The sequence below is a fragment of the Syngnathus leptorhynchus genome, chromosome 18 (genome assembly GCF_054491065.1).
Source record: "Syngnathus leptorhynchus isolate UIUO chromosome 18, UIUO_Slep, whole genome shotgun sequence".
NCBI lineage: Eukaryota > Metazoa > Chordata > Actinopteri > Syngnathiformes > Syngnathidae > Syngnathus > Syngnathus leptorhynchus.
The window spans coordinates 2,186,338-2,208,126 of NC_141212.1; the positions used below are offsets into that span (position 1 = coordinate 2,186,338).

Genomic DNA, 21,789 nt, shown 5'->3' on the forward strand with positions numbered 1-21,789 from the left:
CCGCCACTTTATTATGTCGGGCGAGACTGGACTGATTGGCGAATAGCGCGGAGGCTGAGGGGAGGGAGAGGGAAGCAGCCATTTTCTTTTGCTACTGTAAATAATAGCCCCCGCTTGAGTTGGACGGCCTTCACGGCTCCTTTTGTGCGCCGTGACATCCGAGGTTCCCTAAAGAGAGCGAGCCGGTCTCCAACCCGGCATGGGAACGGCAGAGTATTAGCGCCATCTGAATATGAGGCAAAGTAAGCCTCGGCAAGCTGCCAACACACACTCCTTGCCTTTTTATTCATCCTACTAAAAGCCACACAGGCAGGAGAGCAAGTCATAATTCACATCGCCGGACTCACCCCGTGGCTTTATTGAATTCAGGTTGCGACACTTTTGCCATCAAATTTGTTCTTAAATCCGTATTATGAACTCTTGCAAATTTTTTTTTGGGGGGGTGGTATTCAACGGTGTGAGTGCAAATTGGGTATTGTTCAAATATCTCAGGTGGAAAGTGTAAGATGGTGTTGAATGTTCCAAAGTTCCTTTTCGAGGTTTATGACTTTATCGTGGTGAACTCATGACTCATGAAAGGTGACAAGGATCACAGCAAGCTAGCAAAAAAAAAAAAAAAGAAAAAGCAAAGACGTCAACATTTCCTGGTTATCATATGTCCGCAGGAAAGTCGAAGGAGATCAAATCGGTGACGAGGTCATCACATGAACGTGATTCACCTGCCTAATGATGTGGCATCCTGTTTGCTAGCTTGATCTGTAAACAACCAAATGAGACATCCAGGAAACAGGGTGGGGCGACGGGCGCTGATTGTTCTTCCTGTAGATTGCCAAAACAATTCACAAGTTCCCTGCCCCTCATCTCCTCCATGTAGAACAATGACCAGAAGATTGTGCAACTTTTTTGGGGGACCGACATCTCGTTCCGAACCTTTTGCGGTCAACAGAACTTGGAGCCATAAATCGAGCTCACCCTCCGTCACATTTTGGGTCAGACGCCCAGCGCAGCTTCTTTTGCGGCCAGGAAGTGGGCTGCTCAAACACGGACCCCCCCCCCCTCCTCCTCCTCCTCCTCCTCCCCCCCCCCCCCTCCTCCCAGTTAGTGGGCAGTCAGTTTGCTTGCTTCCATCTGATCCATCTGTGTGGTTCTCTCATTCTCTCACTATCGGAGCCGACCTCATGCACAGATCGGATTGCCTTGACAGAAAGCCTGTTTATTTATTTTTTCTCCCCCAAATGATAAAACCCTCGGACGTGGGATTAACGTGTGATGGAATACCGGGTGACCAAGGCTAGTCCTGGGCATGTTGGCCCAGAGAAGGTGAGTGACAGCTTGTCATTGTTGTGATTGCGGGCAAAACAAGAAAAAAGGGGTTTTGATTTAGTCCAGTCCAAGTCTAATTGTAATTGCTTTATGCTACAAAAGCCACTTTGACCTACATTTATGCAAACTTTTATTTGATTTGAAACGATTTAAATTATATTTATTGAATTATTATGATCAATTATATTTTATTTAATGATATGAAATGATATTTTTTGTAATTATTTTCATAACGTTGCAAAACAAATATGTCGTCACTGCTACAACTTGTATGAGGTGATTTTTTTTTTTTTTTTGGCGTATTTTGCTGCATGTCACATGTTTTCGCCTTGATTGCAAAAAGTCCCTCACGCCCTATTCTATTGGACTCCTTTTCCTGGAGCGAGACCCCCGTCTTGTATTTTTAATCTCGGGCCAAACACCGCTTCCTCCACGTATCCGCTACTGTACTAGCCTCAATAACTCACACGGAAACACACACACACACACACTTTAACGGTACAAAGTCTCGGAGGAGGGCGGCAAGACTCCCAAATTCCTGAATTTGTCTTGGCACCGCAACAAGCAGACAATCTCTGGGGAATACCGTACGGGAATCTCGAAGTAAAATCTAGGAAAGTGAAAATTGATATACGACTTTAGTGAATTCCTTCAGTGAACAATAACATGAACTCATTAATCCGAGAATCCGTTAAGGGATCCAGTTTTTCTTTTTTTTTTTTTTTTATGGCTGCTTACACACTCTTTAAGCATTTGCAAGAGGCCGGTCTCTTCAAGTTTACTATGTTGTCCAAAAGCAAATACCGCTTGTGTGTGTGTGCGCCAGTAAATGTTGAATAGGCCGTGTGTGTGAACACTCTTTGGCGTTAACGCCGGGCCAGCGTGATGAGGAACAAAGTCGTTTATTGGCAACCAAAGCATTTGCTCGCTGGATCCTCACGCCGTGATGAACGCTTGCTGTCGCCAAGGCGACCGTGCGAGAACTACAGTCCAGTTGAGTTTAATTAAAAGTTTGGAAGGCCCCGTGTGGTCTTTGTGTATCTCCGAGATTTCAATGGCGGGATGGCTTTTAAAGCATTGATCAATTTGTCCTGGTTGGCTTTACGGGAACCGAAGTCCCTCTCGGGTCATTTGCCGCCATTTTCTGTCATCGGCTGGTCGCGCTCGGCTGAAGCGAAGCGTTCCGACTGTCGCCGCCGCGTGTGTTTACCAAAGTTGGAGGTGCTCATTACGCTCGAAAGGGGGTGAAGCTTTAAGGCCTTCGTGGGTCAGCGGACCTTCAGGAGGTCACGCTTCTTGGGCTTGATTATTGTGTCGGTAGGGAGCTAGGGGTTGGACGGGGATCCGTTTGTCCCCTTAAAGCTCAGGTGTCAAACTCGAGGCTCGGGGGCCAGATACGGCCCGACACATTATTTTCTGTGTACAAATTGCCTTCACTTTAAAGTATAGAGCTTTTCAAAATATTGGAACAATTTTTACTCGTCTCTGATTTCAAAACGATGGCTACGACAAAACTGAGTTTGACACCGCCGTTGACTCGCTAGTTATTGCTGCCCAATCCTAGCAAGGCTTCTCGCTCCAAATGTTGGAAATATTTGGAGACTATTGTCGACCCCAACCCCCTCTAATATCGGCGTCTGGGCCTCCCGCGTCTTTTCTTCTACTTCATTGTCTCTGATCTCGCTTTTGTTTGAGCCGGGCTATTGATCAAGCGCTCCCATAGCCGCACAGCATGTAAAAGTTTCTCCAGAGCGTTCCACTCTGATTGTACGTGGAGAGAAAAAGATGAAGGGAGCTTAATGGAGAACTCCTTGTCATTTGTGGCTTGGGGAGTGCTGGATGGGGAGGAGTCAGGGGGAGGGGAATGAGCCAGCAGGGAAGGAGCAGAGGCCATTCACACACACATACTCACACTCGCATTAAAAGCCACTCGGGAACACTTTTCCACACGCTCCGTGGGCGATGGATGTGTTGCCACAGGGGAGGGACGGATGAAGAGCCGAGCCAGGAAGGGACCGACCCCCGCCCCCCCTTGGAACCAAGGGACACAGTAGCCAGTCAGAGTGTGAGCTGAGCACTTTTCCAGGAGTGGACTGCACACTTTTGATCCCCCCGGAGAAAGGATTCATCATGAACTTATACGAGGGAATCACTTTTTGGAGTACTCGGACCATGTGATGCACGAGGCAGATCTTTGAAACTTTGTCACCATGCCGACCGGTAAGGACTCCTTGTGTGCATTTGTGGAATGAGTTCAAATAATTGACAGTGGTGGCAAAAAGATTATTATTTGATCGTTGGGGTTTACTTGACAGCTGCGTGCGAAGCGGCCCCGTTGTCCGAGAACCCCCCCACCTCCCCTCCCCTCCCTGCATGCGCTTGTTTTCTTACACAGGGCGTTGAAAGCGTTGCGTTTGCTTTCTCGCAAGTTCATTTGGACCTTTCGGGATTTTAATTGAAGTGTCTGAGGAATTCTGGCTAGGCTCAGCAGAGAAATAAGAACATTTAATAGTTTGTTAGAATGCCTGTAAATGTTAAATAAGGACCTAAGTGGCACCTTGTTGAAGTGTGAGTGAGTTTTTTTACGAAATTATTTTGAGCAAAAAAACAACCACAAATTGCTGTTGATGGAGGGGGGGGGCAGTTTCCTTTCGCCGCGAGTGCCGCCGGGATGCCATTCTGCAGCCTGTGACCCAAATTAGATTCTTAAGGGTAGCCCAATTGGGGAGGGGGGGGGCTACAAATGGCAAAGCACGAAAGGAGGGGGGGGTAATTACTGTTTAGGGCAAACTATTTAGTTTTGAGGTGATGGAGACAAGGAGTAGAAGAAATGCCAGTGGTTGGACATTTGTGGGATTTATTGCAGCAGGCTGAAATCCAATCAGGTCAGAGAATGAGACGAGGGTTGCACGGGTGGCCCCAAATTGGCGGCCATCGGCTAAAAATAGCCGGTGTAAGTTTTCCCATCGGGGGTGGTGAGACGCTGCTGATTTATTCCAGTCCTGTGTGTGAAAAGTAGAAGTAAAAGTTTTTTTTTTTGCAAGCTGATTAGGGAATTTATGAGTCATTGCGCTTGTGCATGTTTGACCTTCTCTTCCAGGAAAAAAAAAAAGAATGCAGCCAATTAGCAGTAGACGATAAAGTGTTTACAAAAAAAAAAAAAATTGGATTGCTGAGTCAGCACAGGTCTTTGTTGGGGCAGATGATACAAGCCCCGCCCCCTTGGCCTCTACCCCCCCCCCCCTAGTGTGCTGCTGTGAAATCCTGAGTGACACTTTAAGGTCCTTAGCGTCAGTTGAGATCAAGTCTGCATCTCTATCACGGCGGCCGTCCCGCTGATGACATCACATTTGGACTTTGGAGGCCTATAAAGGGATGGATTCAAATTGACGGATGGTCACCAGTGGGAGAAAGGAAACATGGCAGGGACCAATAGCAAAAAAGGGAGTGGGTGGCGTTTGGCCTTTTGTCCTCTCCTTGCTTCTTCCTACTTTCATTCATCCGGGGGCCCTCCTCCTCTCCCTCGTGCACATATTCGGCATTTTTGCAATATTACGAGATCTGATATATTTGGAGCTGACCTAGAAATGATATGTTGACCACCAAGGTTGAATGAAACATCTCTGGAATGAAGATAGATTAAATAAAAGTGTGGACAATTCATATACGCCATTTTTTTCCCCCGAATCTGAAAAAATAAACCTGGTTGTTGATTTGGCACATGATGAGTCACCTCTTTTTTTTTTTTTTTTTTTTTGGCTTTCGGGTATGATGGAGAACACACCCTGCACACCATTAGAGGGGGGAACAGTCCCAACCTGCATGCTTTGCAATTAGAGATCATTGACATGGATCAGGTTGAACATAATCTGGAGAGGAGGTAACCTTAGCTCGCTTCTGTGTGTGTGTGTGTCGTTCTCTGTGTACACGAGCCAATTCACCCAGGAAACGTGCAGGGTGGGTCCCAAACATGAAGGTGGGAAAGAAGGCTTGGACAAACACAAGATGGAGCAATCGCTACTCATGTTTGGCTTTTGTTGCAAAAGGAAACGCTTGCTTTCGCTACGCTAACCTGACTTGGCCTTCAGTGTGTGTGTGTGTGTGTGTGTGTGTGTGTGTGTGTGTTGCCCACTTGTAACTAGATAAAATAGCTAATGTGTGGGTCATTATGCTTTAAACTCTATTAGTCTTATCTCCTTGGTGATAAACTAGCTGTTGTGCGATGCACACACACACACACACACACACACACACACACACACACACACACACGCCATAGTTGAAGTGTATCGCTGCCAGTGATAAGCGTCTGATGCATTTATTAAAGGGCAAAGGAAACGTTCAGTTAGCTATTAATATCACGATTGATGATAATGTCAGCCTTTGTGCTTTGTGTACTTGCTTATCAGAACGCCCCCCCACTCCTACGACCCTCCCACCCCGCACGTCTTTCATCGAATCGATTCATTATTATTGTCTGGCGTGCCGTTGTTCAAAAAAAATAAAATAAATTGGGTCAGGACCTGTGATGTTCTCCATCACTGAGCAGAGCCGGCTGCCAGCGCGAGGCGTCGGTGCACCCACTCGAAAGGTGAGAGAGTGAGAGCACGCTCTATTGATTTCTTTTGAGGTCGCGGTCAGTTTACCGTTTCATGTAGCTTTTTTTTTTGTTAGATGACGACGGAAGACTGGATCTTAACAGCTCCGTCCGTGAGCCAGTTTGGCAGCGTCCCGATGTGAAATAAGCACAAACATAAACCCGCCTGTCTTCGTGGAATAGGCCTTTCATTCATTCCCCGAGGCCAGCGCTCAGATTAAGACTGTATCTTAATACCACGCCATCTAAAAACTCTGCATTCCTTTTAATGAGTGTATTTCATCTCTCCTTGGCTCGTCCTGATTAGAATTCTTCTCTCAATGCAAACCGTGACGGTTTGTGCTTCTGGCTTGGTCAGCTTGGACCGCGGTCAGCTAGCATGCTAGGAATTCGGTTCGTAAGCCGATAGCCTCTGTAATTCTGATTGTCTGTTCCCCCCCCCCCTCTTCAGATGACTACAGCTATCTACCCGATGCGTTGCCACCTGTACCCGAAGTCCCGGACTCCGACTCAGTCCTGAGCTCCAGCGACATCCCCGCCCGTTGCCTCGGCAACCCGGCCTTCCGTTACGCCTCCTCGCGCTATTGCTCAGCCCACAGCATGGACTCGTCTTTGGACAGCGCCGAAAGACCCGTCAGCTACAGCTCCACCTCTTCCTCCGCTTCCTCCCGGGACAGTCACTGCTCGCTGGGCAGCCGCTCCACCCTTGTCCACACCCCCCACTGCAACCCGGTGAACTCGGACCCGGACTCCGGGGCCATACGTCTGGAACTGGTTCCCGCCCGGCAGCTGGGATGTGGAGAGGAGGACCCCAGAGATGACGGAGGGATGGAAACAGGAAAGCAGCCGGGCAGGAAGGCCACTGAACAGACACCGACGGATCACTCGGAACCGGAGCATGGTCTCGACGGGGGCATAGAAAGGATCGCTCAGGTGCAAGGACCCAGGACCTATGTGGACCGTGTGGTGCAGGAGATTCTGGACACAGAGAGAACCTACGTCCAAGACCTGAGAAGCATTGTGGAGGTAAGAAATCATCACTCTACGAATTCCAAACTAAGTCCTTAGTGTCTATAAATAAATTAAATCTATTCACGTGCCACGTTTGAAACCAAGATTCAAACCCAGAACCTCCCGACTTTGACTTGTTTGAACCTGAGTGAGGTCAAGGTAGCTTGAGTTCAAAGTGACTGTTGTAAACGTTTTAGTCGGTTGACTTTGTTCCTTTCAAGAGCGAGGGCACCTTTCAATCAGCTGATAACACACACACACACACACACACATTGGGTTGTTGTGTATCTCACACACGTGACACACACCAACACACACACTACGGCTTGTTGTCCGTCAGAAACTTTTCAACACAATAGGGTCACCTGTACTCGGAGCCTTCGGGGTCGGTTGAGTTACACGACACCGGTGCCTTTGTACTGCAGGAACAGGCGCACATTGAAAAACGTGTGTACTTAAACACACACACTGTACACACACACATATTTAGACAAACGGGCTATTTTTTAACGTTTTGCTTGGAGGTGAATAGATCTCGTTTGCTTCCTTTCAAGGATTTGCAGACTTTGGTTCGGATAGTCCGTCCGAGTTGGTTCACCTTTCTTGATCCCTTCTTATTGTTATTGACCTTTTCTCGATCTCAAATGGGTCCAACAGATGTGACGCATATGTCCGTTAGCAACTTTCAATTCAAGCGAGACCTAGAGTTGGCCCGGTAGAACTGGCCTTCTACGTACTGCCCGGCAAATCCTAACTTTCCATTTCCTGATACCTGATACTTTGAAATTTGATGTCTGACCTAGACCCTAACCGGAACCGGAACCCCCTCACCTGGTCGGAGTCTGTTAATCCCCGAAACAGCAAACAAGACTCGTAATCTGATTTTAAAATCGGTTGGTCCAGTTGGAGACAAACTTGAGTCAAGACAGAAGATTAGTGGTGACACTTGTGATTGATGTTCCGCTTTCCCGGATGCAGAGGTGAGGAAAAGCCACAGGCTGACGACGGGAGGCTAGGAAGAAGAATTTAGCTCGGGAGATAACAGCAGGTTAAAACAACACGGAAGAGGGCTTAAGAGCTGCCGACCACCACCAGTCCACGTTTAACGGACCACCCACGGCGGTCAGACGCCAGAATAAATCTGCATCCGAGCTGTCTCCGCTTCTTAAATGTTGAGGGTATTCGTAGCAGCAACGCTAACGTCCTGCGACGCGCACCGAAGCCTGCATTAATGCAAACCCCGTCTTCCATAATCCCCGAGTCCATGCTGCTTCCTGCAAACCAAGAGGGTGTGACAGGCCCAAGACAAATATTGACCCAGACTCCCATGGGCCCGGGATCTCTCTGTGCTCATACCCGTCCTGCGAGTGAACTGTCATATGTTGCTGAACTTTGAATATCCCAAAAAACATCAGGTTTAGGAATTTTGCAATCTTTCCCACATTTTGATTGTTACGAGTTCCAAAGCCCGAAGCTGCAAGGAAAAGAATTTCTATTGGACTATAATCATTTTAGTGAGTCAGCGCTTTTTCAGCTAACTCCCAGGATTAGCGTTGGTAATGAAGCCAATCAGTCATCCAACCTCAATTTTTTTTTTTTTTTTTTTTTTGCACAATGACACTCGATAAACATTGTGAGGCCTTTGGGAAGTCACCTGTGACAATTTCGATGTGGATGTTTACACGGGCAATCGTCGAGAGTAATGACTTCCTACTACAGTGCAGGGTAAAGTGTTTGGATTGGAAAGGAGTCTGCGTTGGAGGAGGTTAATGGTTAACTCCACCCAGCGTCAAGTTAGTACATGTTGAGGCTGATGCTTACCTGCCGAGAGGTGCCTGCATTTAAGCCGCCCGTTCTTGAGCTCAGTCTGGCTGGAGAAGAACGCGTTGAAGGAGGGAGGTCGTTTAGCCGGGTCACATCCGTGACCCCGCGACTAATAGAGCATCACCTTACACATAACCTCTCATAATGAACTGAATCTTGATGTGCCCCCCATGACCCCCTAGATGGCGCTAGTTCTATTAATCATGTTTTTAAACCCTAGACTTTTGTTTTGAATATTAGCATGAGCATTAGCATCTATGCTGTGAAATGTGAGGAGTGCTTATGCAAACTGTGCTCAAAGGTAAAATCACGTATTTGCTCCGAGATATGATGTCGTAACCAACACGAGCATCTCAAGTTCACCGACTAATGCAGAAATAATTCAATCCACACTCAAATTCCTGTGGGCAGTGCTTGCACAAAGTTTACCGCACGCTGAGTTTATTTCAAGGCTCAATTTTACGATGATTATTGGCAGATTAATAAACAACTATTTTCCAACGACTTTTCCGAACCTAAAAAAAAAAAACAGCTGCAGGACATTTTCTTCATTGTGTGTTTGCACGGGTGAATTTGAAGCAAACATTCTTTCCGCATGAACTTTTTTTCAAATTGCTTGTCGCAACAGATACAATCAATGCTGTCAGATTCAAATTTTTATGGACTCAATTTTTATTGACTTATGTGCAATTTATTGTGAGAAGTGTTTCACGCGCTACAGATCCCATTAAAAAAATTGCGTAAGGTCGAATTGAATTGACTGACTTTGAAACCGGGACATGTAGATGATTAACACCCAAGATGAGAACTTTTATTGCTGACCACCTGTCTTTCTTTAAATCGAAACAAATATTGAAAACTGTTTAACCCACAAAAAAATCTTAAGTCACCTTTTCCTCCTTCTAGGACTACTTGGAAATCAGCAACCAGGCTCGGCTTGGTTTAAGCAATGAGGACAAAGGCTCACTATTTGGCAACATCCGGGACATCTACCACTTCAATAGGTACGGCTTTTCTTAATATATATATATATATTTTTTTTTATATCCAATCATGAGACTTGGATAGTGAGTCCCTATCTGCCCCGCCCCCTCACCCCCCGCGCAGTTTGAAGAATAGTCGAGCATCATGGTGGTCTTTGGACATAAATATGCTGCCACCCAGTCATTTGTCAGCTGTCGGACGGCCCCCCCCCAAAAAAATAAAGTGAACCAGTCTAAGAAAGCACAAAAGCAGTATCAAGCAGTGACCTCAAGCGTTTGTCATGAAACAATAACTTCAACACCAGGGGACGGTTTTGTGAACACAGGAGCTGCGCTTTTCAATTCAAGGAAGCTTCACCACTAATTTCTCTTCCCGACTTGACACAATAGTCACAAACAATAATGCAGAACATTATTTTATGATTCAATGTGTGTTTGGTGTGATCTGGGAACATGGCGGACATGTTTGTTTCCAGGGATTTGCTCCATGAGCTGGAAAAGTGTAACGCGGACCCCGTGGCCATCGCTGAATGCTTCGTATCGAAGGTAAGAACGATTGTTTTGGTTTGTCGTTGACAGCCGAAAGGCCACATCGTCGCTGAACGAGTTAATATTCATCGTTCTTGGCAGAGGATCAAGAATAGATGCCTAGGTTTTATTCCAGCGTTTGTGTTCAAATAGTGCATCGACGCCGTTTATTTGCCTGACTATGTAACAACCGTCAAGTCGTTTCAAGCTCGAGTGCTTTTCGTCACCTTCTCCAACACCCAGACAGATTTATTTTTTTTCTCCCCTCTAACATGCATGTTGCTTGTTGCGGCCTGTTCTGACACTCACGTAAACTTTGGACAAATGGAAGAACAGGCAATTGATTTATATTTTTTTCCTGCTCTGAAAGACATTTTGAAAAGTTTGTAGATTTTGAGGGCACGTCTGCATTTTCCCATACGTACACGCCGCACGAATTAGTACTCTATCCAAACGTTTAGATGTCCTGCGGTCTCTGTACTAAAGTTCAGCCCAATGTGTATTAGCGCTTCGTGTGTGCCATCCAAAAAAAAACAAAAAACGATGGTGGACACATCTGGTTGCGTTTAGGCCCGCCGTGTGGTAGCAGACTACTGGAGACAAGGAGGAGGAGGAGGAGACCTCTGCTCTCCAATTTAGCTCCTTTTTCCCATGGAGAACCTTCCGGCTACTGAATTATTGGCTTGAGGTCCTTCAAGTTTCCCTACGGAGATAAAAATAAAAGTCGACGTGATATCTGATCATCTTTGCTGTTTGTGATGTCGCTTCCTGTTCCTGTGCAGATCCCCCGCAGTGTTTATGGACGCGAATAGATGTCGGCGAGACATGTCTCGTGTTACGCAACAGCAGGGGGGGGTTCAATTTTGAGTTGCCAGGCAAAGTTTTTAAGTTTGATGTTCACAGAGGCGGCCAAGGTCTCAATTAAGGGGGCGGACAAGTTGAACGAAGGGCTTTTTAATCGCACCACTGTTGGTTGGTTGATTGAAAAGCAGAGTCAGCATTTTTTGTACGCCTCGCTCCTAATTTTAAGTACAGGCCAATAGACCTGAAATTATTTCACCAGCGCGTCTCCGTTTATGTCTAACGAAGCCACGTTGTTGTTTTTTTGTCTCGTTCTTTTATTTTTTTTGTAATTGCAGAGTGAAGAATTCCACATTTACACTCAGTACTGCACCAATTACCCAAGGTAAGACTTCAATTCAATACGCTTGAACATCCGAGCTAGCATTATTATGATAGCAACATTATTCTGTCGCCCAGGTTTCTTCCCAGAGTCTCGTATAACTCCCTCGTCAATGCGAGGAGTCAAATTGTCGGCCTCGGGGGGGTCCCTCACCGCCCCTCCCTTTTTTTTCATTTACAGTAATGCTTGATGGCAGACTTATAGCGCACGTTGTTGATAGAAGGTGTATTGTTGTTATCGTCTTATCTGGCCTACTTCTAATTGTTGTCTGCCCTGCGGGACGCCTCGATGGACGAACGCGTGATGGTCTAGTTTGAAACGTGAGGCTGCTCCTTGCCCTCCGGATGCAATTTCACACGGTTTATGTCAATACCCTCGTGATGACATGTTTTTGGGGGCCGTCGACTCAACAACAGTCGTGTTTTGACCCGGCAGGTCGGTGGCTGTGCTCACCGAGTGCATGAGGAACAAGGCGTTGGCCAAGTTCTTCCGCGAACGCCAAGAATCTCTGCGCCACTCCTTACCCCTGGGCTCCTACCTGCTGAAGCCGGTGCAGAGGATCCTCAAGTACCATCTGCTGCTTCACGTAGGGCATCTCCACTCTTGGAAAGCATATGGTACTCGCCGCTCCCCAAGCTCACTTTGGCAACGTTTGTAGGAGATAGCCAACCATATGGAGAAGGACACGGAGACGTATGAGGTCGTGCAGGAAGCCATTGACACTATGCAGAGAGTAGCTTGGCACATCAACGACATGAAGAGAAAGCACGAGCATGCTGTGAGGTTGCAGGTACAACTTCAAATATCATTTAGAAATATTGCGGATTTCCATCGCCATGACGACCGATTCATTGCAGGAGATCCAAAGCTTGCTGACTAACTGGAAAGGCCCCGATCTGATTGGCTACGGCGAGCTGGTCCTGGAAGGGACTTTTCGACTGCAGCGGGCTAAGAACGAGAGGACGCTCTTCCTCTTCGATAAGCTTCTGCTTATCACGAAGAAACGGGAGGAAACGTTCACGTATAAGGCTCACATCCTGGTAGGTCGCTCGTCTTGTCACATTTTGTGACGAGCGACCTTAAGCCGATGTCATTTTTTATGCAGTGCTGCAATTTGATGCTGGTGGAAGTCATCCCGAAAGAGCCGTTGAGTTTCAGCGTGTTTCACTACAAGAATCCAAAACTACAACACACGGTCCAGGTACCATCACATAACATACGTGCTGACTCGGCAAAAAAACAAAAACATTGTGGGTGCACGTAAACCTTCTTTGTTGTGTAAGAAAGCAGAGTGGGGCTTTATTTCAATTTTTTTTTGGGGGGGAAGGAAATGTGTGATGTTCTCTGATGTTTGATGTCGCCCGCAGGCCAAGTCCCAGCAAGATAAGCGCATGTGGATCTTGCACCTCAAGAGACTCATCCTTGAAAATCACCCTGCCAAAATCCCTGCCAAGGTGAGCTTTCCATTGTTTGTTGTGATTATAGTGACCCCTAGTGTCCAACATTATAATGACAGTCTAACCTGTTTAATTTCATCTTTTCTAGGCCAAACAAGCCATCCTGGAGATGGATGCAATGCGTAGGTGCCACTCAATATAGGTTTTCATTTGCCAAGTGATATTTTGCAAATTAATTTCTGATATTTTTTCTGCCCCAGACCATCCTGGATTCCACTACAGTCCTGACGGTGAAAAGAAGAATTCCCCACAGACCAAAGAAGGCCCCACTCCTCGCAGAGGACGTAGAAAAGGTGCGGATTGCAGCATTGAATCTAATAAAATAAAATTAATACAAGTTTTGTCTCCTTAGAACCGCTCTCAAAAATACTGAAGAACGCCAAGCAGAATGCAGCCAACAGCGATGGAGAAAAGGTCAGTCATAAAGAAGATGCACGGTACAGGAACATGAGAACCCGCAGAAACAACCTTTTGTAATTCCTCCCCTCCCTTAGCGAACAAGTCTGGGCTCGAGTTTGCTCTCTCCCGTGTCCCAGCTGGCTCTGGGCACCATAGGCCGCAGCCGCAGTCTCATCAACCAGTCGCAGGAGTCGTTGGACCCAGCTGACCACTACGACCACAGCGATAGAGATGAAGGGGAGGAGCCACACCAGCAAGATGCGGACGATGAGGACGAGAGCGTCCTGGTAAAAACGAACTCATCATCTACATTTGACATTTCTGGTGTTTTCTTGGACCTAAATTTTGTGGCTGTGCCTTCAGGGTGGTGGAAAGAGATTACGAGTCCCGGGCAAAAGCAGTCGGAAGAGGCTGAACCCTCAAGCATCGGTGGACAGTATCGAGCAGTGGAAAACCTTCAACATGAGCCCGTCAGATCTTCAGGTTTGGGACTGCTCAAAATACGCTCGAGCACCTCTTTGGGATAGTTGTCTAAATCTTTCCATCTGTGGGTTCAGAGAGCCAGGGAGTCTCTCGTAAGGGACGGGAGTCACCATCCGCCGCTCCGCAGGACCGCTCGTGTGACAGAAGAACCTCCAGAGTCGCCCGTCCCATCGGTAGTCGTGACAGAAAACGATCATTCCGTTCAAAACATCTGGGCGGACCACCGCGCTCGCAGGGCCATGTTCCCCACCAGACAACGAACCGTGCACCCGGACGACGAGGACGACGACATCTACCAGACGTTCGTTCCCACCGAGCCCAGCGGACCGGAACCGGATTTACCCCGTGAGGAATCGGAGGCCACTTCGTCCCCGCGGACAGCCCGGCCTTGCAGCTGGCACGTGGAGCAGATCCCCGCGGTCCAGGTTGAACCTCCATCCGGTGGCAGCAGGGTTCTGCGAAGGGCGAGCAGCGTCGGCGAGAATGCCACCAAGGATCGGGAAAGTCCAGATGACAACCAGGTCGGTCGCAACTTGGAAGTGATTCACACGGAGTCCTCCAGCAATGACATGTCGGGATCGTCATCAGCCGAGCAGCTGACCACGGATGACATCGAAAACGTGTACGACAACATCAGCTACGAGGACCTCAAGAAAATGGGCCTGATCAGAAGAGACTTGGACCAATGCCAAGCACGGAAAGAACCTTCTTCTGATGCACAGGGTTATCAGAGCCAAGCAGCTCGGGCACAACATGTTCCAGATGCCCTGGGCACCTCAGAGCCCATCATTAAATTAGACAGATGTTCCAAAGAGCACATTCAGTTCTCCATCCAGGAAGGAAGTCCCGAGCTCAAGATAGTCGAGGAGGACATCTACGACACCATTTGTTTTCGGGATCCTCCATCGATGGATAACAAAACCGATCCAGTGACGTCCGAGCAGGACTCTACGTTTGTCTCGCAGGAGAGCCTTAGCTTTGTCCCGTGTTCCTCAGAGCCAGAGTGCTCATCATCATCTGCTTCGTTGTCCTCCCGACAGTCACAGAAATGCGTCAAAACGTCAGAGCGCGCCGATGAGCTCTGGGTCGACTTGGAGAACTACATCAGGAGCAATGAGAAGAAAGCCGACCGACTGCCCGCCGCCTTCCCAGTCGGTGCCGGTGAGTCGGCCAAGCAGCGATCGTCAGTCAACGGCAGTCCAACCAAAAAGTCTCCGAGACACCCTCCCGTGCGCTCTTCACAATCCTTCAACATCCCCGCCATCAACCTTCCTGACCTTCAAAGTGACGGAACCACCGAAGACCCAAGTCCTGTTCCCGCTCCGGTCCTGCCAGAACCCCAGCCGGGCACGGTGAAGAGCATGCGTAACAGACTAGCCCGCCTCAGCAGCGGTAGCTTCCGCCTCGAGGACGACGACCTTGTAGAACTTCCTCCAAAAACACCTCCGCAGGGGGATAATACCATCAAGGATCTCCATCATCTCTTCCCGGGGCAACTGGACTCGCCGCTGGCCTCTTCTTCTCTCCTGCTGGGCGAGTCCGTAGACTTTCCGTTGGAACTTATGGACAAAACTAAGAGTCGTGTCTTTTTAATGGCGCGGCAGTATAGCCAGAAGATCAAGAAAGCCAACCAGCTGCTGCGCATGAGGAGCATGGATCCCGGCGACTCTTGTAGTCGAGCAAGAGCCGACAGGAGGCAGAGAGACCTGGCGGCCATACTTGAAGAAAAAAAACAAGGAGGACCCGCTATAGGTAACACAATATTTGAGCACTTCCAAATATTTTTTTAATGGTGACCTCAATTTCTCGTATCTTCTGTCTCCAGGCGCCAGGATAGCCGAGTACTCCCAGCTTTACGAGCAAGTCATGTTCAAGGAGTCCTCGGCGACGACCCACCACGCTCATCCAGGTCTTTCCTCCTCTCCATCCATGCCCGAGACCGCCCTGGAGGAGGAATGGCTCCATTCCACCTACAGCAACGGCGAGCTCTCCAACTTTATGTCGTCCGCGGGCGACTTGCGCAACCCGCGGGGCGCTTCCACCCCTCAGCGCAGACTCGCCTCGTCCTGCTCCATCCCGTCGCTCAAGACCTCACCGAGCAGCCCCCCGCCGTCCCAGAGGTGGAGCTCCTGCATATCGGCACCGAGCGAGGAAGAGGAGCACGTCTACAGTACGATCAAGAGACATCCTTCCTTGAACGCACCGTCCTCGCCGTCTCGGAACTGTCAGTCGGCTAGTTCGCTAATTAGCCAGCAGCCGGAGAAAAACAACCAACTTAAATGTAACGGGTCGACAGAGAGACTCCACGGTCCCAGTTTGGGCCGCGCCGGTCGACAGAGCAGCCTCCCCGAGAGGTCCACCCAAGGCGAATCGGACCTCACCTTACACGACGGCCAACACGTGGTGGTCCTGAACCGAGCGTCGGCCTTGAGCATCCTCGCCGCCACCCAGAACTACTTTGCCAACTTTAAGGACAACGGCGACGACGACGACTACGTGGAGATCCGCTCGGAGGACGAGGTGGAACCGGAGCGGGGCGGGCTGCCGGCGGTCGACCCTACCTACCAAAACCGGGTTCTGGTCCATTCGCGTAGTTTGCCCGGCACGCCCGTGCGCTCCAGCGACGCGTTGAGATCTCTGGAACGTGAACATCTGGAGAAATACCTGTGGAGCGAACCGCAGCAGAACCAGCCCAACATCGTCCAGTCTCTTCGGGAAAAATTACAATGTCTGAGCTCCACTAGTTTTGCCTGACCTCACAAGCTAAATATTTACACGCTAATATACCGAACATACAAACTACAAATAAGGGATCTTGCTACTACTACTACTACTACTACTACTACTACTACTTTATCAACAATTTACCCAACAATCAAAAGGGAATATAATAAAGTTCTACAAAAGTCAAAACTGATATTTTTTAACGGTTAATAGTACTGTAAATACAAATATTTTATGTAACAGGTTGTTAATGGTCAGAAATGGCGCTTTGAATAATGCTTGCGAGCTGCCTTGGCACTTCTCATGAAGTAATCAAACTTTCTTGAAATATTACGGCAATTAACACGCTTCACAAATTTGCACGTCGAATGGCTGTCTTCAGGGTAGAGTGTCACTTTGCACATACACACTCGTTTTAGCAAATAACGCGGGATTACATTTAGCTAGCACAAATATGCGATCCAATAATTATGCTTTAAAACAAGGGAACCTGCTGATATTTTACAATAAGAAACTTAAAGATTCATATTTATTTTGAACATGTTAGCAAAGGCAAATGTTGTAAGTGATATCAACACCTGTATTTTTTTTTTTTTCATAATTTCAAATTATATTCTGGGAACATAATGGCTAGCATTGAGAATTGTTGGTTTAAATCCATCACCCGAAGTCTCTTATTTTGAAAATGAACAGTTGAAGGCAGATGTTGATTTGAAAAAAAAAGTTTGTATTAGTTTGTTTAAAATAGCAGCAATTTTGCTACAGATTACCCACACACCATTTTATTTATTCCAAAGCATCCCTGTGATATTTTACTAAGAGGGCAGGTCCATTACGGGTTGTAAATGAAAGACTCATGTATTTATTAAAAGATGTTTGGGGGTGTTCATTTGCCAAATTCAAGTCAAATACTGTGAATTGGTAGTTTTTTTCTTGTTTGTTTTGTTATGCACTGCTTAATGCAAGTTCCAAATGTAAAGTTAGAAAGCACAACATCACGGTCTACTGTTCATATCAGGACACATCAAAAATATAAGTTAGTAATATGAAGTATGTTTTTTTTTGTATACGTTTGTCCTCTGCTTCACTGGTGGGGATTGTTGGTGTTTATTGACTCGTTTTTTGTTGTTTTTTTGCACTTTTCTTCAAACGTCTACTTTGTAAACACTTTGTAAAGATATGTACATTTTAGGAAAGTTATTCTTGTATGTCATAGTATGCTTTACAATGCTTTAATGTTTAGGTCAAGTGTACTGTATATTTTTTTAACGGTTTAGTTGTCATTGCTCAACAAAACAGCGTATTGGAGTTAATAAATTTCAATTTAAACTATGTGGTGTTTTTGTCCTCATTTAATATAAGTAAAATACTTAGTAACTTGTATGATGACCCTTGAACTCTATTGCTGAACGTTTCATAAAAAAATGGTGTTTGAATCTAATATATGAAATATACGATCATATACATATACATCCAATATATGAATTTGAATCATTAAATCTTAGATTTTGATGATGTTATTAACGTAAATGACCAGCAGGTAGCGCACTGTCTGATTACTCGGCCATACCAAGTTCCACGAAGAAGAACCAAGGGTTTATGGGATATGTAGTTTAAACAAATCAAAACGTAAAAACATGGTATTCATGTCGTTTTGTTATAATTATTCAACATATTCCTATGTGACATAAATTCTAAATGAATGAAACTACATGATTCAAAATTTGAAGACAGAATGATTTTTTTTTCTCGAAGTTTCCGATGAAGGCCGGCTTACCCATAGTGCATTGCGCCGCCCATTTCTTTCTTCTTGGTGGTGTGGTGGTCCAAAATGTCGCTTCTCGAGGGTCCGTTAAACGTGTTCGGCCAGCGAACAACTGGCGAATCGGTTCGCACCCAAAATGGTGAGTAGTCGCACTTAACTACGTGACATGTTTAGGTCGCTTCTATGTGTGTTTTGCACACCGTAAAGGCCAACAAATGAACCATTCGTATTTAGCACGTGCGGAGCTACGTGCTAACGCTAGCTTAAAAGTGGCTGTCATGCTCTGTTAAATGTCTCACAAAACATTAATATGACAGCACCAAAGTAAAAAATAACAATTTGCAATCCCGTTTTAGCACCTTCCATTCTAAACCATGAATGGATAGATTTAATTAACGGGGTAGAAGATCTCTGTCTTTGTCTGAAGGTGTGGTTGTATCTTTTGTTGACGCACCTAATAAAATGACAGAACAATACTACCAAAAACTCATTTGTTTATGATCCATGATCTTCCCTCCTCAATCTCACTATGTGTGATGTGTGTTTCAGTCATGGCAGCGGCAGCCATCGCTAACATTGTCAAGAGCTCCCTTGGACCAGTTGGCCTTGACAAAATGTTGGTGGATGATATTGGGGTGAGTTTGGTTGATTGCATTCCACCTTGCTTTATATACAAGTGGATGCTATATTCTTTCATTTTGTACAGGACGTAACCATCACCAACGACGGAGCGACCATCTTGAAGCTCCTGGAAGTGGAGCACCCGGCCGCCAAGGTCCTTTGTGAACTGGCTGACCTGCAGGACAAGGAGGTCGGGGATGGTACCACGTCTGTGGTGAGTCGAAAGTTCTTCGGTCCTGACCGTGGTGTCCTGTTTTAGTACCATACGTCCGCCTACTTCTACGGACGTGTGGCTATGCTAACAGGAGAGAGAAACTTCATCTGTGTCTTAAGAGGATATGCAACCTCACTTCTGCTGCCTTGACTGACAAGATGCAACAATGGATTTTTTGAATATTCAAGATTTTACACAAGTCGTAATTTCAATTGTGTTGTGGTGGCACTGAACTCTGCATTCTGTGATAGGTAATCCTCGCTGCGGAGTTATTGAAGAGCGCCGATGAACTGGTCAAGCAGAAGATTCACCCCACGTCGGTCATCAGCGGCTATCGCCTGGCTTGCAAGTGAGATGTCCTCCCAGAAGAAGGTTGGTCACTTGATCGCTGACTCGAGATGATCTGACGAATTTTGACTCCAGGGAGGCAGTGCGCTACATCAATGAGAATCTCACCATCGGAACAGACGACCTGGGCAGGGAGTGCTTGCTCAACGCAGCAAAGACTTCGATGTCCTCCAAGATCATCGGAGTGTATCCTTTCCGCTTTGAGATGTTAGCAAAGCTGCCGATACGTGATTGCCGCCTTGACCCCGAGTCCTCAGAGACGCCGACTTCTTCGCCAACATGGTGGTGGACGCCGCCATTGCTGTGAAGTTTGTGGACAGCAAGGGGACGGCCAAGTACCCCATCAACTCCGTCAACGTGCTTAAAGCGCACGGTCGCAGCCAGAAGGAGAGCTTCTTGGTCAACGGCTACGCGCTCAACTGCACGGTGGGCTCGCAAGGTACGTTGCATTTGGAAGACGGACGCTCCCGACTCGAAAGCACTTTCCCATTTTTGTTTGCTGCCTCGTCTTTTGCAATGACGTGGGCAGTGATACGCGTGGGATACAGAAACTTGGCTTTGGGGAGAACGCGGTCACGATGGCTACTCGCCTGTGACGACTCTTTCCTGACCAGACATTTAATGTGCCAACTCGTATAAAATGAAACTTGTGAGAAAATCTCCTTTTTTCTGTAGGCATGACAAAGAGAGTTGTCAACGCCAAGATTGCCTGTCTGGACTTCAGCCTGCAGAAGACTAAGATGAAGATGGGCGTCCAAGTCGTCATCAACGATCCAGAAAAGCTGGACCAAATCCGACAAAGGTTGATATATATTTTTTTATTTATTTTTGCCACAGCACTGCCTTTCCAAAATTACAAGGACAAAAAAAAATAAAAAAATCACCAACATAGTGAGTGAACAGAATGGGAATGTTTGTGGCAGGGAGTCCGACATCACTAAAGAGAGGATCCAGAAGATACTGGCTTCTGGAGCCAACGTGGTGCTGACCACCGGCGGCATCGACGACATGTGCCTCAAGTACTTTGTGGACGTTGGCGCCATGGCTGTGAGGAGAGTTCTCAAGAGGGACCTCAAACGCATCGCCAAGGCCACAGGCGGTAAGACGAAAAGCCAGCTTGACTCTTCAACATATAGCGTTGATGTTATTCTAATATGTTTCTGTTCTCCATTTTATCAGCCACTATCTGCCCGTCTCTGACCAATTTGGAGGGAGAGGAGACATTTGAGGCCACCATGCTGGGTCAAGCTGAGGAGGTCGTGCAAGAACGCATCTGCGATGACGAGCTCATCCTCGTCAAGAAGTAAATGCTCAGAACTTTACTCAAAAAAAACAACCACAGCTTCATAAACAAAAAAATCCACATTAATCAGAATAATATGCTACCCTCTAGCACCAAAGCGCGCACGTCGGCCTCCATCATTCTCCGCGGGGCCAACGACTTCATGTGTGACGAAATGGAGCGTTCGCTGCACGACGCGCTCTGCGTGGTCAAGAGGGTGCTGGAGTCCAAGTCGGTGGTCCCGGGAGGCGGCGCCGTGGAGGCGGCTCTGTCAATCTATCTGGAGAATTACGCCACCAGCATGGTAAGGAAAGCGTTGCCATATCGATGGCGGCCGGCGGATAAATGTGGCGCTTTTGCTCTGTGATGTACGCTCAGGGTTCCCGGGAGCAGTTGGCCATCGCCGAGTTTGCTCGCTCGCTGCTCGTCATCCCCAAGACGCTGGCCGTCAACGCCGCGCAGGACTCGACGGACCTGGTGGCCAAGCTGAGGGCCTTCCACAACGAGGCACAGGTCAATCCTGAACGCAAGAATCTCAAGTGGTGAGTGGTTCTGCAAGAAAATTTCATTTTTAGTTTCGAGCAGCAGTTCCTTTTCGTTTCGATTCCAAACAAAAGCGATACTTGACGGGCGGGGTGTTTTGCTTCAGGATCGGTCTGGACCTGTTGAACGGCAAGCCCCGGGACAGCCGTCAGGCGGGCGTGTATGAGCCCACCATGGTGAAGACCAAAAGCTTGAAGTTCGCCACGGAGGCGGCCATCACCATCCTGCGCATCGACGACCTCATCAAGCTCTTCCCCGAACCTAAGGAGGGCGGCCAGTCGTACCAGGACGCCGTGCGCTCCGGCTCTCTCGAGGGTTAAGTTGGCGTGACGAGTGTATGTAGTAGGCTTTGCACTTTTGCCTGTTTACTGAGTTCCCCCACTCCTCCTCCCTCTTTGACTGTAAGTGATTTTGCTCTTTTGTTTTGGACACTTAAATAAAGCTCCAAAGGCTGTAAGATGGCCATTGATACAAGTTCAACATTTGTTCTTGGTCTGTTATTTG

General features: G+C 47.3%; 2 protein-coding genes across 3 annotated transcripts; both read left to right on the forward strand.

The window, feature by feature from the left end:
• Positions 1 to 1,084: 1,084 nt before the first annotated feature.
• On the forward strand, positions 1,085 to 17,815 carry LOC147042299 (pleckstrin homology domain-containing family G member 1). Of its 2 annotated transcripts, none has more exons than XM_085937412.1 (17): positions 1,085 to 1,320; positions 6,372 to 6,946; positions 9,662 to 9,759; positions 10,215 to 10,284; positions 11,406 to 11,452; positions 11,885 to 12,035; positions 12,108 to 12,239; positions 12,307 to 12,489; positions 12,555 to 12,650; positions 12,817 to 12,903; positions 12,995 to 13,028; positions 13,107 to 13,199; positions 13,259 to 13,320; positions 13,401 to 13,592; positions 13,669 to 13,788; positions 13,863 to 15,540; positions 15,614 to 17,815. In XM_085937412.1, the coding sequence occupies exons 2-17, from the start codon at positions 6,521 to 6,523 to the stop codon at positions 16,540 to 16,542; spliced, it is 4,398 nt and encodes a 1,465-aa protein (XP_085793538.1). In that variant the 5' UTR covers positions 1,085 to 1,320; positions 6,372 to 6,520; the 3' UTR covers positions 16,543 to 17,815. The 2 variants fall into 2 exon arrangements, with proteins under 2 accessions (XP_085793538.1, XP_085793537.1); XM_085937411.1 differs by lacking the exon at positions 1,085 to 1,320 and adding an exon at positions 3,067 to 3,543.
• Positions 17,816 to 18,275: 460 nt separating this feature from the next.
• On the forward strand, positions 18,276 to 21,765 carry tcp1 (t-complex 1). Its single transcript, XM_085938210.1, has 12 exons — positions 18,276 to 18,416; positions 18,827 to 18,912; positions 18,984 to 19,112; positions 19,364 to 19,461; positions 19,536 to 19,646; positions 19,718 to 19,899; positions 20,136 to 20,262; positions 20,384 to 20,559; positions 20,640 to 20,763; positions 20,854 to 21,046; positions 21,121 to 21,284; positions 21,392 to 21,765. Exons 1-12 carry the CDS (start codon positions 18,344 to 18,346, stop codon positions 21,603 to 21,605), a joined length of 1,677 nt encoding a protein of 558 aa, XP_085794336.1. The 5' UTR covers positions 18,276 to 18,343; the 3' UTR covers positions 21,606 to 21,765.
• Positions 21,766 to 21,789: the final 24 nt, after the last annotated feature.

What these genes read in the sequence shown, in the direction of transcription:
- LOC147042299 (XM_085937411.1), top strand. An exon ending in AACTACAACACACGGTCCAG is followed by an intron (nt 12,651 to 12,816) that starts GTACCATCACAT and finishes TGTCGCCCGCAG; the next exon opens with GCCAAGTCCCAGCAAGATAA. An exon ending in ATGAGGACGAGAGCGTCCTG is followed by an intron (nt 13,593 to 13,668) that starts GTAAAAACGAAC and finishes CTGTGCCTTCAG; the next exon opens with GGTGGTGGAAAGAGATTACG.
- tcp1 (XM_085938210.1), top strand. Translation starts at nt 18,344, where the DNA reads ATGTCGCTTCTCGAGGGTCCGTTAAACGTGTTCGGCCAGCGAACAACT. An exon ending in GGGATGGTACCACGTCTGTG is followed by an intron (nt 19,113 to 19,363) that starts GTGAGTCGAAAG and finishes ATTCTGTGATAG; the next exon opens with GTAATCCTCGCTGCGGAGTT. An exon ending in TCCTCCAAGATCATCGGAGT is followed by an intron (nt 19,647 to 19,717) that starts GTATCCTTTCCG and finishes CCGAGTCCTCAG; the next exon opens with AGACGCCGACTTCTTCGCCA.